Source organism: Montipora foliosa, chromosome 4 (genome assembly GCF_036669935.1).
Source record: "Montipora foliosa isolate CH-2021 chromosome 4, ASM3666993v2, whole genome shotgun sequence".
Taxonomy (NCBI): Eukaryota; Metazoa; Cnidaria; class Anthozoa; order Scleractinia; family Acroporidae; genus Montipora; species Montipora foliosa.
The window spans coordinates 17867840-17882836 of NC_090872.1; the positions used below are offsets into that span (position 1 = coordinate 17867840).

The 14997-nt window shown below is 38.7% G+C and overlaps 3 protein-coding genes and 1 long non-coding RNA gene across 5 annotated transcripts in view; 2 read left to right on the forward strand and 2 right to left on the reverse strand.

The window, feature by feature from the left end:
* Positions 1-832: 832 nt before the first annotated feature.
* LOC138000120 (uncharacterized protein C8orf48 homolog) lies at positions 833-7124 on the forward strand. The gene is made up of 7 exons (XM_068846294.1): positions 833-1239; positions 2451-2580; positions 2771-2854; positions 4004-4113; positions 5437-5483; positions 6114-6219; positions 6934-7124. The coding sequence occupies exons 1-7, from the start codon at positions 877-879 to the stop codon at positions 7033-7035; spliced, it is 942 nt and encodes a 313-aa protein (XP_068702395.1). The 5' UTR covers positions 833-876; the 3' UTR covers positions 7036-7124.
* On the reverse strand, positions 2863-7027 carry LOC138000122 (uncharacterized). Its single transcript, XR_011123065.1, has 4 exons — positions 6890-7027; positions 6400-6500; positions 5434-5883; positions 2863-3450 (listed from the first exon to the last, which is right to left on the reverse strand). It is a non-coding gene; the product is annotated as an uncharacterized lncRNA (long non-coding RNA).
* A 117-nt stretch (positions 7125-7241) lies between the features above and the next one.
* Positions 7242-14668, reverse strand: LOC138000119 (uncharacterized). The gene is made up of 2 exons (XM_068846293.1): positions 9995-14668; positions 7242-8741 (listed from the first exon to the last, which is right to left on the reverse strand). Exons 1-2 carry the CDS (start codon positions 14478-14480, stop codon positions 8719-8721), a joined length of 4509 nt encoding a protein of 1502 aa, XP_068702394.1. The 5' UTR covers positions 14481-14668; the 3' UTR covers positions 7242-8718.
* Positions 14669-14777: 109 nt separating this feature from the next.
* Positions 14778-14997, forward strand: part of LOC138000123 (major facilitator superfamily domain-containing protein 8-like) — a 17113-nt gene continuing 16893 nt past the window's right edge. For both annotated transcript variants that reach the window (XM_068846295.1, XM_068846296.1), the window contains exon 1: positions 14778-14944. In XM_068846295.1, coding sequence (XP_068702396.1) covers positions 14869-14944 — 76 coding nt within the window. In that variant the 5' untranslated portion in view covers positions 14778-14868. The remainder of the gene's footprint in view (positions 14945-14997) is intronic.

Sequence of the window (14997 nt, forward strand, 5' to 3'; positions counted from 1 at the left end):
GCTGAAGCAAAGGAATGAAATTCCTAAAGATATCTTGCCCTTTGTGACACAGTATCACCCAGCAGCGCCAAACCTGAAACATGTTTTATTAAAACATTGGCACTTGATACAAAACCAGCCTTCTCTACGACAAATTTGAGTTCAAAGAGCCACCACTCATATCTTGTCAAATGGGAAAATCCCTAAAAGACATGCTCGTAACAGCAAAGCTTTATCAATCCTTGTTACTTCCTACTGTGCATATTCTGACCCCTGATGTTTATTTCCAACAGTATGCTGTACAGAATTCGGAATGCGAGGCAAGACGTCTCAAATATTAAACAATATAAATAATAAAAATTCTAATTTAAATTTGTCACGTTTTGACAAAAACTTTAATAGGTTATTCTCAATGTGATACTTGCAAAGTGTAATTTGGGCTAAAAAATGTGAATCTAAAATCCAAATTGGTTCGGCCCGTGGATAACTACTTGCCTCGATTTGACTACTATTGTGGGTAGTTCTTTTTTCCTGTTTCAGCTTTATTAAGAAGTGTACTAAAATAAGGAAAGTTAAATTTAGAGTAACCCCAATTTGTATTGGCCCGCAGGAATAGCCCAATCAGCGATTTTTGTGGCACAGTTTCTACGGGCAATCATGCCATATTCTTAAGAAAAAAGTCCTTTCCCTTTTTTCAAAGAAAATTAAATGAATATCAAAAGCAGTTCACTTAGACGTGCTCACAAATATTGGAAAGAAACTAGCAGGCAACTCCGCCATCCGTCCTCCACAAACAATTGCAACTGCCACGTGAATAACTCACGTGGGTGCAAACACTCCTCTACTACCCCTCCCAGGCAATCACAGGAATCGATGGCAAACAACGGTTGAAGTGAGATGTCGTCTTTGTCTGATTCTCAGGAAGATAGCTTTTCTTACGAAGGTGAAAGCGACATGGTTGAGGATTTATTTTTAGGAAATAGGAAAAGCTCTCCTGTCGTATTGAGTAGACGGGAAAGTGTTTTTCTCGCAGAGTCTTCATTCTCGTCTTCAAAAGGACATGGATCAAAATCACAACAGACAAGCGAAGGGTCTGTTCAAGAGGACAACAAAATGAGTTTAATTGCAAGGGAAAACATAGCAGAATCAGAACACCTAACTATTAATGAAGGACAAGAACATTATTCAGATTGGTTTGAGTCTACTTCAGCTAGTGAAAGGAGTACGGATGCACAATTTCAAGATACGATTTCATTAAAGGTAGGCAGACTAGTTACCATAAATTATCAAAAATTGACCTTTCAAAGCGTGTCAGCTAAACCACTTCAGACTCAAGCTTATACTTGTCGTACTTCTTTTAATCTGCCATATGTTATAAATGCAACTACAGATGTTTGACGGTGTAATTATGCGCCAGTGTGCGACAAATGCAGATTGCAAGTTGACTGCATCCAGACTTATCCAGACTGGCTCCGGGATGTGTCATGCCGTCACGCAACCCTCTTTTTCCCAACAACTTAGTGTGCGTTTCTTTGGGATGCTCCGAAATGGATCGCTGATCTAAGATCACTTGGATCACGACGCATAAGCATCGTTTCCAGTTTCTTTTAGGACTGTACAGTGGTCCCAAGAGAAAATAAAAACAGTGATTATGTAAAATTTTTGTGGGCAAACGTGAAAGAGTATTATGGTATTTTTAAAAGTCGGCTATTCACAGAGCTTGAAGTCTGCAGTCTGCATTTGTTACACACCCGAAATGTGCCCCCCCTCCCCTTCCTGGGAAGGGTGATAAACTATACGGCATCTAGTTGCTTGGCAACAGGTGAAAAGAAAATTTCTGGCTATACGGCATCTAGTTGCTTGGAAACAGGTGAAAAGAAAATTCCTGGACAGGAACCCATATTAGTTCACTAGTTGCATGCTCACTCATTGAACGACAAAAACTCCCAAGAAGCTAGGTTGTTTATCATTGAAGGTCCTGAATGGACAATGTGTCCCGCTGGTGTGCGGGCTCTACAGGGTCATGCACCCACAAACTCTCAATAGCTATTATACATGTTCAAGGTGGAATGTGCTGTGGGGAGGAGTCCTGCTGATCTGCTATATCACCTAAAGTGAAAAACACATGTTCTCATGTTTAAACATATGTTCAGTACAATCTATAATAATAATAATTTTTGTACAGTAATATTATCATCATGATTAAATGAATAATAAAATGAATTTTATTTTGTAAAATCTATAGTATTTTCTGGATTGCTTTTTCCCTTTTCCTACTTAATTGTACTGAATTACCCTGAACTACATGTATCTATTTTACTTTGGTAAAAGTTATGAAATTGTGGTATTTGACCTGAATTCCGCATTTATGTGGGCTTTAACTCTTGTGGAGTACTGATGAACCATTTTGTTTTAAATTCCATGAGGTTATTTGATCCTGTGTTAAAATGTATTCTGATGATGTTAAACAGGATGAAAGTATTCTTCATACAGAGGAGAACAAAAGGAAAGACTCTTTTATCATGAAGAAGTTAGCCCTTCTTATACCTGGATGTAACCCACACAATAATGGAAAAAGTGATGAGGATAAAATACTTTATGGTGGGTCAATCTTATAAAGTTTAACTGGCTAGTTTAACCCTTTTACCACCAAGGGCTTCCTCATTGATGAGAAAAATCGTCTAGCATTAGACAGAGTAAAATATATACCGGTAATTAGCGTCAATTTGCATTTACGACAGTGAAAGGGTTTAATAAAATAATGAAATTTTTCTACACATTTATATTTCAGGCAACAAAGAAATGAGCGACTTCTGTTTTAAAAAAATACAGTTATTAATATCGACGGAAAGACCTAAGGGCAAAAGAAATCTCTGTAAGTACAGACTGTGTACCTTAACATAAGATAGACTGCGAGCAGTCTCTCTTTTGCTCTAAAATTGTTGAAACAAATATTGTGGGCGTTGGTGTAGAGTGAATCTAAACCTACGCCGCGGTATTTGCGACCTGCAGTTTCAGCCATTTTGAAAGATCAACATACGTATTCGTTTCAACGATTTTAGAGCAAAAGAGAGACTGCTCGCAGTCTAAACATAAGAAGGATATTAGCATTATAAGTTCTATATACTCCACAATGATAAACATTCTGTTTTTCCAAATTTAAAAAGTATGTCTGCTCAGTATTTGACAGAAGTTTAACCTCTTGGTCTATCAAAATAATAATTGTTAAATTTTTGTTAATAATCTTGCCTGCTCAATGACTTGAACTTATTGGAGTTTAGTTTATCATTTTCCTTGTCAACATTCTTGTCTCCTTTCTTCTTGGGTTTCTTAAGTGAACGTGACAGATTTTTCTTTATTTTTTCAATTGAAACATCATTCATGGTGTTCTGAGATAAAAGCAATTAGGAAAATTTTGTATCGATGTTCCTTCCATGTCCCTTTGCCTTTTCAAGTTGGAATTTTCACTTCCTGTAAGATACAAAACTGCACTAGTAAGGAAACTGAGGATAGCAGAACTTAGATTTTAAAACAAGAACGACTTTTTTGCAGGGTCTGAATTTTCCTTTTTTTTTTTTTAGATTGAGAAGTTGCTGAAACTGCTTCTAAGATGTGCTGTATTTGGTTGCAATAGTGAAATTAGACAAGAAAACGAAATTTCTATCCCTTAAAATTCCCAGACACTTTTTCCCAAGAAAGTTGATAGCAGCTACAAAAGGTTGAAAAAATTAATGGAGAAACTTCACCTTCTTGGGGCATTATTAATTTACCCATTATCTCACACACTGCAGCCCCCCTCCATCCTTATCAATATTGCTAGCAATACAAAATAACCCTGAAAACTTGAACAGTCATCATTGAAAGGGGAGAGGGAGGGGAAGTGGGAAACGTTGGAATTCTAGATCTGGCAGTTATTAACAGCTAGAAAAGGTGTTTTTAACAGGAGTTTCTTACCAATTTTGCAACCTGTTGTAGCTACAATAACCAGATTGATCTTCAACTCAGTGGGTATTATGTTTGATAGGTGAGGTATTCTTGACATCCAAGAAACAACATGTTCGTCAATCAGTTGTTGGAAGGAAGGCAAAAATCGAAAGCTTAAAGATAGAAAACTTTATGAATAAAATGGAAAAGGTTGGTGTTGTTTCCTAATTTTCCTTTGGAGATTAACCCTTTGGCTTTGGGTTAACCCTAACCCAAAATAATGGTTTTGGTTGTCAATAAGCACTTAATGACTGGCCCCAAGGGAAACAGCGAGTTTTGTTTCCCCGAGACCCTCAATGTTCCCCGAGGCGAAGCCGAGGGAAACATTGAGGTCGAGGGGAAACAAAACTCACTGTTTCCCGAGGGGCCAGTCATTAAGTGTTTTGTTATACCTCCCAACTCAAAATAGAACAATACACAGATAAAAATTATTTGCTTGACGTCGGCTGGTGTACAGATTTGCCGCCGTTTCAAAGGTGCACGACCTGATTACGTGTGACTCGAAAGTTCAAGTTGTTGTTGCCCTAGGGCATCATGAAGTTTTGTTCACCCTAGGGCGTCATGAATTTTGACCAATGACACGTGACACGTTCTCCTCCAATCAGAAAACGTATTTGAGTTGAGAGGTATAACAATGGTTATTGTTCTACAATTAATTTGAATATTTTTTCCCAAACACAGTTCAGCAAGTTGCTGGCTTAAATGCTACCATGTGTAGATATAAGGATCTTTTATGTTACTTTTGTTGTAGCACTTTCCCAATGAATAGAACATAGTTTATAAAATTAATGTCTAACTGAGATGTACCAATAACTTCTGTCTTTGTTGTCATTGCTGCTTCACAGATGGTAGCTGGCATTTGGTGGTATTATGAACACCACCAATCTACGGAATGGGCCCGAATTATTGAGTGACTGCCCCACCCACTTTAGTTAAACATTTTGATGAAATTCCTTTTCTACGGTGCGAACAGTGGCCTGCTTTGGCCGTCAAGGTGTACCGGAACAAAATCATGAGTCCTGGGGGAAATGGATAAAAGTGCAACCATGCACTCACTGTTCCTTTGAGTGCAAGAAAGGTTCCCTGGCCTGAAAAGCAGCATTGAACACAACACCTCTCAAGAATTTGAATTATTTACAAGTGAAAGTGGGCAGGGCAGTGACTCAGTAATTTGGGCCCATTTCACAGGTTGATGGTTTTCGTAGTGCCAATACAGGGAGATTAATTAAAGACGTCTTATTTTGACAATGGCATGTCGATGTCAACTGACTGAAAAGGACAATGCTCAATCATGACAACTGGAAGAAAGTCATAGCAGAAGTCTGAGCAAGAGATAGGATGTTGTCAAATGCCAAAGCTTATTATTCTAAACTTCCTGTAATATTTTGCGTAAGCGGTGTATCAACATTATCATCTTTGTTGCAAAATGACATTTTTTTTTGTCTTGATTCCTTTTTATCTGACACTTACCAGATCAAACAAAGTGATTTCCACATCCCATCTCTCTGCAGTGACTGCAGGTAATAAGCACAAAGAATGATAACATTATTCTCTTGTCTTGCTTGTTTTTTGAGGGTAACACATGCCAGTGAACAGATTAACTTGTGGCCATTGATGTGCACCGTTTACCCCCTTCCTCCAGCTGATCAGTACTCTGTTTTATGTATTTTAACCCATTGACTCCTAGAGATGCACTTTATAGATTTTACTCGTCAAGGGGGATGGTCCAGGTGTCAATGTCCGCATTTTAAAGGTGCTGGTGCAGGGATCAGAGGAAAGTTGAAACAGACTGATGTTGATGGAATAAGACTGGGATTGAACTGACGACCTCCAGCAGAGAAGGCCACACACTAATCGACTGAGTTGTCTGTGAGCTTTATGCCTGTGTGGTTCTGGTTGATTGATTGGTTGTCAGTCATGCTGTTAAAATGTAAAACAAAAAGTAGACATAAGTCCCACAGTGTTTTGTCGATATTTACAGGCAAGATTAACTGCAACATTTTTACAACCATGAAAGTAGCAGGGGGTATCACCTGTGCTCAGGGTATCTTGATCATGCTGAGTACTCTTAACTGTGATGTTGGTGATACAGACTAGAATAACGACATATGAATCAATAGCATTGAGTTTGGTTTTTAATTCTTTTCTAGAACAGTGATGTCTAACAATGCAAAAAGGGAATTCTTAAAAAGAAAACTAGAGATTGTCAAAAGACAAGAATTTGAGGACAGGCTTCAGACACACTTGTATCAAAAGGTAATGTTAAAGTTAATTTAATTTAAATAACAATGTTATTCTATTATTAAAAAGATGCATTGAATACGAGATGGTAAATTGCCAACGAGGTTGGCTATGACCAATCTCATTCATACCCAACATGCTTGGAATGAATAGAATAAGGATGTTTTATTGAATTCATAAAACTATGACTATGACCTTTGTCAGTTTTGCAAATTGAGTCCCAGTGCATTCAGTTCTCCTATAAGGTCATACCATATTTGCACTGATGACATGGATTCAGTGAGCCAGTCAAAATTCTAGAAAATACAATATGCAAGAATGAGAATATATAATAGGATGCAGCTTAATGGGGACATAGTTTTTCAGTGAGTGATTAATTAACGCATTAGACAGAGTAAAATACTAAGTCTGGCCGGTCAGGGTAGTGGATTTCCACGTATCCACTTTTTGATGGACCCAACCAGAATAAGAACTCAGGGTCACCCAACTAGAGTAGCTTCAAAGATATTTTGGATGGCCATTACCATAATAATTTATTATAATATCGTCTTAAAATGACTGTAAATTTGTAAAGCTAATGAAGCTGTTACGCTTTGTCTTTCCAGGTTCTTTACTTTGCTTTTCTTTATATCTACCATAGGGTGCTTTATTTGTATTCCTCTGCTGAGCAAAGAACAGTACTTACCGCTAATAGATATTTGATGAGTGAAACTTTCATCTTTCTTGCAGGATTCTGTTTCTCTTATTGCTGAGATAACACATTCATGCACTAAGCCAACAGCATCTACAAGAGAAGTCTGGAAAAAACTTCTTCAGAATGGAGAATGTTAATATATTATTACTATTTAATTATTCTTCTTATTATTATGGTTACTATTATTAAATCACAAGCTCTTCAATAAAGATTAATTTTTCAGTTTTTCTGACTCATTTGTAATGCTTGTCTCTCATGTGATATGGGTTGAAAACAAAGAACAAGTTGGGGAAAATCCAATATCCAATGCCACTGGATAAAGGGGAAAATGTTGTTTGTATGAACTGCAAAATGCAGTGGTAGTACTGACAGCCAACGAAAAAAAATGGGCTGCTCCTTTTTTTCCCCTAAATTGAAAAAAATTAAAGGCAGATTCTTTCAAACCTAAGATTTAAAGTCATTTGGACAATGACAACATGAAGTCGTCTAAACATGGTCGATTTTACTTTTGAAATGCGGCATTTGGAAGGATTATTATTAATGGCAGGCCAACAGACACCCATGGAGAAAAGAGCCATTAGGAGGTCCCTTGTTGATACTGTCGGATACTCTACTCAAGCCAGCCACCTACTTCAAATTTTATTGAAAAGCCTGAAAATGGCAATAAGAAATCAGGTTAAGGCAAATTCCTAACAAATTTATTTTGAATCAGGAACTTGAAATAGGTTAATTACAAGAAATACATGGTGAATTGCAAAAATTAAAGAATGTTACCAACAACTACTGATTAGTCATCAAGTGGTGTTACACAATCAAGTTTACAGGGTTATTTTTAGTAGACACAGCTTTTGGTCACAATAAATACATAATTTGGAAAAAGGTAAAATTGTTTGTAGAGTGTTTATTTGAAGCTAACCAATCTCAATTGAATCAACTCTCTAAAACAATTTACCAGTACTAAGCACACACCATTATGCACATGTACACTTGCTACACATTCTGTTGTATTTTCCTCATTTTGTTGCTGTATTTTACATGCCTTTTACTTTATTTTCCTGGTATGTAATCCAGGTAGACCAATATTTTTAAAGGAACTATCTTCCTGTTATTTGGGTGTCCTTCAGCACTCTTTGCTGTTATCTTTTGTAATTTTCTGGTTACTGGTATATCTACAAAACATGCTCAATATCTAAAGGATGCACTCTGCGTGTACACCACTGAATTTAGCATGCACCACTGGAATATTAAATTCAGCTCAAAAACTATCAATCTCGAGTCTTGCATTATGTTGCATTCTCACGTGTAGGATTATTAATAGAATGGGTCTTTCATGTGATTCAGCTCTCTGGAGCCTACAGATCAGTTTTGAATGAGAGCTATGATGGACTGTAAAATCCAAAGCCTGTATTCAAAGTCCAAACCTCCCGAACAAAATTGAAGTTCAAAATTTTGCCAATAATGGGAGTTAAGCAAGCAAACTCAATTGATGGGAAAAAAGGAAAAGTAAATTTCAATAATAGTGGCTCTTTCATTATGCATTTGAACAGACTATGTGACCATAACAACCACATGTCAACTTGGTCTCTTCACACAGTTCACTGATGGAAATTAAGTGGAAGACAACTTAAATGAAAAAGTTAAATAAAAATTGCAAGGGTTTCAACTTTGAGAAAGGTTTACTTAGCAAAAACACTTGTCATTTCTTCTGCCTTAGTTTGACCATTACAAAGATCAACACTAATCAGTATTTCATGTTATTGTACTGTTAATAGCATCAAAAGTTCTGCAACTTGTTTGAGCCTTCCAGGCCAGCTGGCATGTTATGTTTTGGATGGAGACTTTCCTGAAAAATGACATGCAAAATGTTATGAGAAAACAATACTCATTTGTTGTGCAATGCTATACATTGATTTAAAGAAATAAAAAGTACTCCAGAGACGTTTTTTTTTTGTTCCAAGCAAGAAAAAAAAAAGACAAACCATATAAAGTTCTTTACATTATTTAGAGGGATAAATTTCAAACAACTACGATTTTTCTTTTTTTCTTGTAGGTTGTAATAAAATTAATGTGGGTTATTTTTTTAACTTTGTTACCATTAGGGATAAATTATTTTCTCTGTTTATTTTAATATCCATTCATCATGAAAGCTTTTGAAAAATTTAAAAAAAAAGAAAAGAAAACAAGATACAGGATTAGGAATGGAGTACTTGGATTTTCGGCTTGCCTACTTTTCACAACCATCATATTAGTTACGATCAAACAAACAATATTAGTTGCCATCATTTTGCCTCCCATGTCACAGTCAACTTTAAGACCATACAGCCTTTTCAAACTGCTTGCTCTGTGAATACTCTTGTTTGCAATAAAGGTACACAAAATGTAGAAGTGAAATTCAGGCAGCTCCAACAGGACCCATGACCTCTGCAATGCTGTGGCAATGCTACTACACCAACTGAGCTACGAAGCCACTCAGTTGTTGGGCTCATTTGTTTATGTGAAAGGACTCAATGATTGAAAGAAATGTATATATTTGAAGTGCAGGTTATAAAGGAAATGTAGAAGTGATCCCCACACTTCACAAGACAACAATGTCAAAGGTTTGATTCCAGTTGAAACAGAAATTGATTTTATCAAATGAGTTGATACAGGTCGAATAACGCACGGTGGGCTCATGGTTAGAGTGCTTGACTCCAGATCGAGTGGTCTGGGTTCGGGTCCTGGCCGGGGACAGTGTTGTGTTCTTGGGCAAGACACTTTACTCTCACAGTGCCTCTCTCCAGCCAGGTGTATAAATGGGTACCGGCGAATTTAATGCTGGGGGTAACCCTGCGATGGACTAGCATCCCATCCAGGGGGGAGTAGAAATACTCCTAGTTGCTTCATGCTACGGAAACCGGAGATAAGCACCGGCCTGAAGGGCCTTTCTGACTCGTAAGCAGTGACTTTATAAAGAGACAATAATGCCTAAATTGTCTAGTGCGAGGATCACTTCTACATTTTGGCTATAGATATAACCACCACTTCAAATATATACATTTGTTTCATTCAATAGAAGTACAGTTTGCTCAACCTTTTCAATATTTTGTCATGCTTCACCTTTCTTGGAGTCCCTTGTTGTTGCTTTCAGTGGGCTGGACTGCTTGATGGAAACAGCAGAGCTGCGCAAAGAGTACGTTTGTTCTCTCGGATTGGGCCTGTCAGATTTGTCTGCAGTTCCTTTGTTGCCACAGCTTAAAGGATCTGTGGCACTGACTGAGGTTATGTGGGAAACCAATGAGTCTATTTCAGCCAGATCTGGAAACACATCTGTCAAAGGAAGATCTGATGGTTTAAGAAGCAGAGTTGACTCTTTAGGACTCTGGTTAATGCCAGGTATTTTCAACATTTCTTGGGTCAGTACTGTAGAAGAAATTGAAGATTCAGGATTGAAAACATCACACTGACCAAAAGAGGGGCTCGTGCTGCTGTTGGAATCAGGAGCTTCTTTATTGACCTGTTTTTCTCCACCAACGCTTGACAAGGAACTTTGCTTGGAGGTTATTGTTGCAGTTGATGTTGCTAGCTCTCCAGGTAAGAAACTTAAAGGATCCAGACATGGGCCGATGAATGGCTGGGAAACTGCATCAAGATTAGAATTGATGTTGATAACATTAGGAGAGATGGATGCTGACACAGTGAAACTTTTATTAAGGGATGTTGAAGAGGGCACAGAAATGGTTGGTACAATGGTGGAAGGTACAGATGTATCAAGTGATGTTGACGATGGTGCTGATACGGAGGATGACAGTGGAAGAAGTACCTTAGGTGATCCAAAGGCTACAGGGCATACATTGGTCACTGCACACTGTTTACATGTCATTGCACTTGATGAGGCTACTGTCATTTGCCTTGTTGTGTTTGTTTTGACTGATGTCAAGGCAATCATTGGAAATTTGACACATGGTGTTGAAATGTGTTCTTTAGATCCAACTTTCATAACAACATTTCTTAACCCCACAAGGGATCCACTTCCAGAGCTTTCATTGGGAACCAATGGATTAGTGACTGTTTCTGTGAGAGAGGGAGGTGCTGGATTGTTGGCCTGTAATTGGTTCAATGCTGCAAGCGCTCGTAGAGTCACATCTACACTTGTTTGACTTTTACCTGGTGTCCCTTGGAGGAGGCTTTTCGTCATAGACAATTTTCTTTGTTCGCCATGAGGCATTTGAGGTGTAATGGTCAAGTTCGTCAAAGTGGTCTCTGGTGGGGGATTACTTTGTTTAGGGTATTTTTCTGATAGTTGACCAGATGAAATGGGCATTTTAAGTCTTTGTCCATTAACCACAGAGAGAATTTGTGGTGTGGAAGTGTGCACCACAAACTTTTGAGCACCTGTTAGAACAGCTGAACTCAACACAACCGGTTTTTCAGTACCAGCCACAGAAATTATTTGTTGTGTTGAAGTTGGGATAGTAATCTTCTGAACTGTGCCAACCAAAGGAATTTGAGTTGATGAAGTGAGGACTAAGGGTTTTTGAGTACCAATTACAGAAGGGATCTGAGTGGTTGATGCCATTACTACAGGTTTTGGAAGACTTGACACAGAAAGGACTTGAGCAGACGAAGTTGGAAAAACAGGTCTTTTATCAACATTTACAGTGGGTAAAGCAGTGGATGACATTGGTGCTTGAGGGTTCTGATCACTCCCACCTGATTGGCTACCTGATATAGTCTGGCTTGATAATGACGTCCCTGTGGCCCCGGAAACTGCACTGCTACTGCTAGTGTCTAGACTCTTAAGGGCATCATTTGTAATCTGAATATGCATAACATTCTTGCTGTCCAAACTCTTCACTAGCTGGCCACTACTCCTAATGATGCAAATCCGTGGTGCATTGGGGTTGGTTTGGGTGCTTAATCTGGACAAGTTACAGATAATCTTATCACTTGATGGCTGCTTGATTTGTCCCAAGGATTCCATGATTGCTTTCTGTTGTGTGGGATTTAGGTGAAGAATTGCAGGCTTTGGTAGAATCTTCAACACACTTGGTTTGGCCCCTTCCTGGTTTGGTTGCTGATCAGGAGATGAAGCATGTTTTGTTGGGTCATTTGTCCACAATGTTTGTACTGGTGTACACTTTTCCAGCCCTGGTTTCAAAGTATCACTCTTTACAATTTCATTGCTGGCCATTCCAACCTGTGCAGTTGATGTGCATGTGACTGTATGAATCACTTTGGGAGAATCACAAGCGAAACTTGGTTGACCATTTTCCTGCCTCACTGATTCAGCATGGGGGGATATGTCAGAGTTCTTTAATCCAGAGGATTTTGAGACACTGCCAAAAGATGGTGTCTGCACACCGCAAGAAACGTTTGAAGCTCTCTTTGGAGGTGATGGATCTTTTGGAGAATCACTCATTTTTGGTGTTTCAAGTGGGCATTGCGGCCTCTCAGCGACACGAGCATCGGATCCGTTTGCATCAGCTTTGCTTCTAACAGTCGGTTTCAGTAAACAAGTTGGCATCAGACTCTTGTTTGCCCTTGGACGACCCTTAGCTGATGGCTCAACAACCTTAACACTTGATTCAGTTTCTTCACCCTGCTTGTCTTTGTTAACTTCATTTTCGTGACCAGGTCCTTTATTTGCACATTCTTGCTCGACCTCATCCACACTTATGTTAAGATGTTTAAGAATAGCTTCAGCTTTAACATCATCCACATCTACAGATGATTTCCCAAATATTAGTTTGTTTCTAGACTTTCTTAATTGCTTGTTCTGTTTCAATAATTGAACCCGAGTGTTGGTCAAGTCCGCGAGTTCTGTTTCAAGTTCATCAAGGGTTGATATTGCCTTGCTCAGAATAGCCTGTTTGCTGAAATACAAATCTGATTCATATGCATTTGTAAAGACTTCTTTCTTCATGTCGCCAAACAAATCCCCTAAACGATGGCGACGCCTCCTTTCGGTGGCACTTCTGGTTGCCTTGACATCAGCTGGTTTTCGCAAACTCCTTGGTAAGACATGAGGATGGAATTCAAGACATTCATCTGGGTTGATGATCTTTATTATCTGCCCTTCTTGAATCTTAGCACAGTGTAAAAAGATATCAATTTCATTTGGGAGGGCTTGAATTGAAGTATCTATTGTTCCTTCACTTGTTGCACCTGGATGATAACTGAAATGCCCTGCCTCAATGCCACTGACCACAAGAAAGTTCTTACTTGCTTCTCTGGCGACAGTTTCAACATCCACATCCAACTCTTCATCTCCATCTTGATAATTCTCTTTTTCCACTTTATCAATCTTGTTGTTCAACAGAAAACAGCCATGAGTATCAAAAGGTTCAATATCAGATGAATGATCGCTGAAATCAGACAGCACACTAACACTTCTTGTTTCATCACCTACGTCAACTTCACGGTCACTACTGTTGGGTGTACAAACATCTGAAGAACTCTTGTCGATAGTTTTAAGTTGAATCTGTTCTGTAGTGGAATTTGAGCCATGTGACAAACCTAATCCTGAAAACTTGCTTTTTAGATTATTATTGCTCTTGCTTGTTGCAAGGTAACAGGATGTGCGTGCACAAGTTATCCTCTCAATTTTTGGCTGTGATGGTGTTTCATTCCTATCATTTTTCACTTTTCCAGCTTTGCCTGGCAAATTTTCAGTTTCCTGAATTGCTGAATCTGAAGGTGGGCCACTTTCAAATTTGCCTGCATGGGATGATTCTTGTAAATTATGGCCCTTGGCAACTGGTTTCTTCTTTTTCTTTATCCTAAATTTGGTCTGGCTTGTCTGATCACAATGTTCAGATGCTCGTCTTTTCTTCTTTTTCCTTTTTGGTCTTGAATTACAACCCATGGTGCTGCTTCCATTTATGCCAACGTTATCATCCAGATGAGTTGAGGAACTAACTGCTAATTCATCCTCTGTGTCATCATAAACCCTGTGACCAAGGGAGTTCTCTTCCTTCCCGGTGTATGCGCCTTCCTCCAAAATTTCCTCTTCATCCACTAAATCAACAGTTTCACAACACAGCAGCGAAATTTCTAAATCTGAGCTCGGGAAATCTTGAGAAGTTGTATTCTCACTACTTCGTGAAGTATCAGTCTTTCCCGGTGGTTGCTTTTCAACCACAGTTGCTGCCTTATGCTTTGCACCAATCGGAGTATCTTCGGCCTTCGATGTTGAGGAGACGTTGGTCGAGTGAACAGAACTGACCTTCACCGACGCTTTCTTCTTTCCAGCAGCCGATTTCTTCTTGCTTGGGGGACATTGTAATTCAGAATTATTTGCCTGTGGCTTATTATAATCTTCGGCTTTTCTCTTTTTCCCAACATTGACGCTGACCACTGTAAGATTACCTTCGTTTTGCTCGATGTGATCTTCAAGATGTTCAAGTGACGCAAAAGACAGAAAGGCAAATCCACCAATTAAATCCAAATCGGGATAAATATTTACGCTTCTGGACGCTATAGCTGGAGATTTACCCTTACTTCCGCTCGATGGAAGAAATTCAAACGTCAAATTCGATACATTTGCAGGTAAAAGTTGGGTTGGAGCTCCACACGTTTTCTGTTTGCACGACATGTTGGTCATTCTCCAGTGCTTCGTTATTGTCCGATTCCTCCTAGTTATCCAACATATTGACCTTTTAGTATTTGAAACGCTACCTTAACTTAAGCTACAGACCACATTTCGGTAAATTCATCTTCCAATACAACGTAAATCGTACACATTTTGCAATGTTTTCCTAGTATTTTACGGCCACGTGCCTTCCCCCAGAATCCCCCACCCTTAAGATCGCCATTTTGAATTCCAAATAAAGCGCCTATTGTCCTTTTAACCAATGAAAGCACTTCTCTCCCGGCTCTCTCCCCCTCGTGACTCTTGAAATGTGCTCGTGTGTGTTGTTTTTGTTGATTTTTGCCTAGCTAGTATAAAATGCTAAACATTCGCTGAATTTTCCTGAGTCTTGTTTGCAAATATGAAGCCGAAAGCTAAGAAGAGGTCAACGCGGATTTGTGTTGGATTGTTTTTCCTTCTTGGAGGCATCGAATATGGTAAGAAGTGACTTGTTCAAGTTGTTGAAATTTCGTCCCAGTTGTTGTGTTTG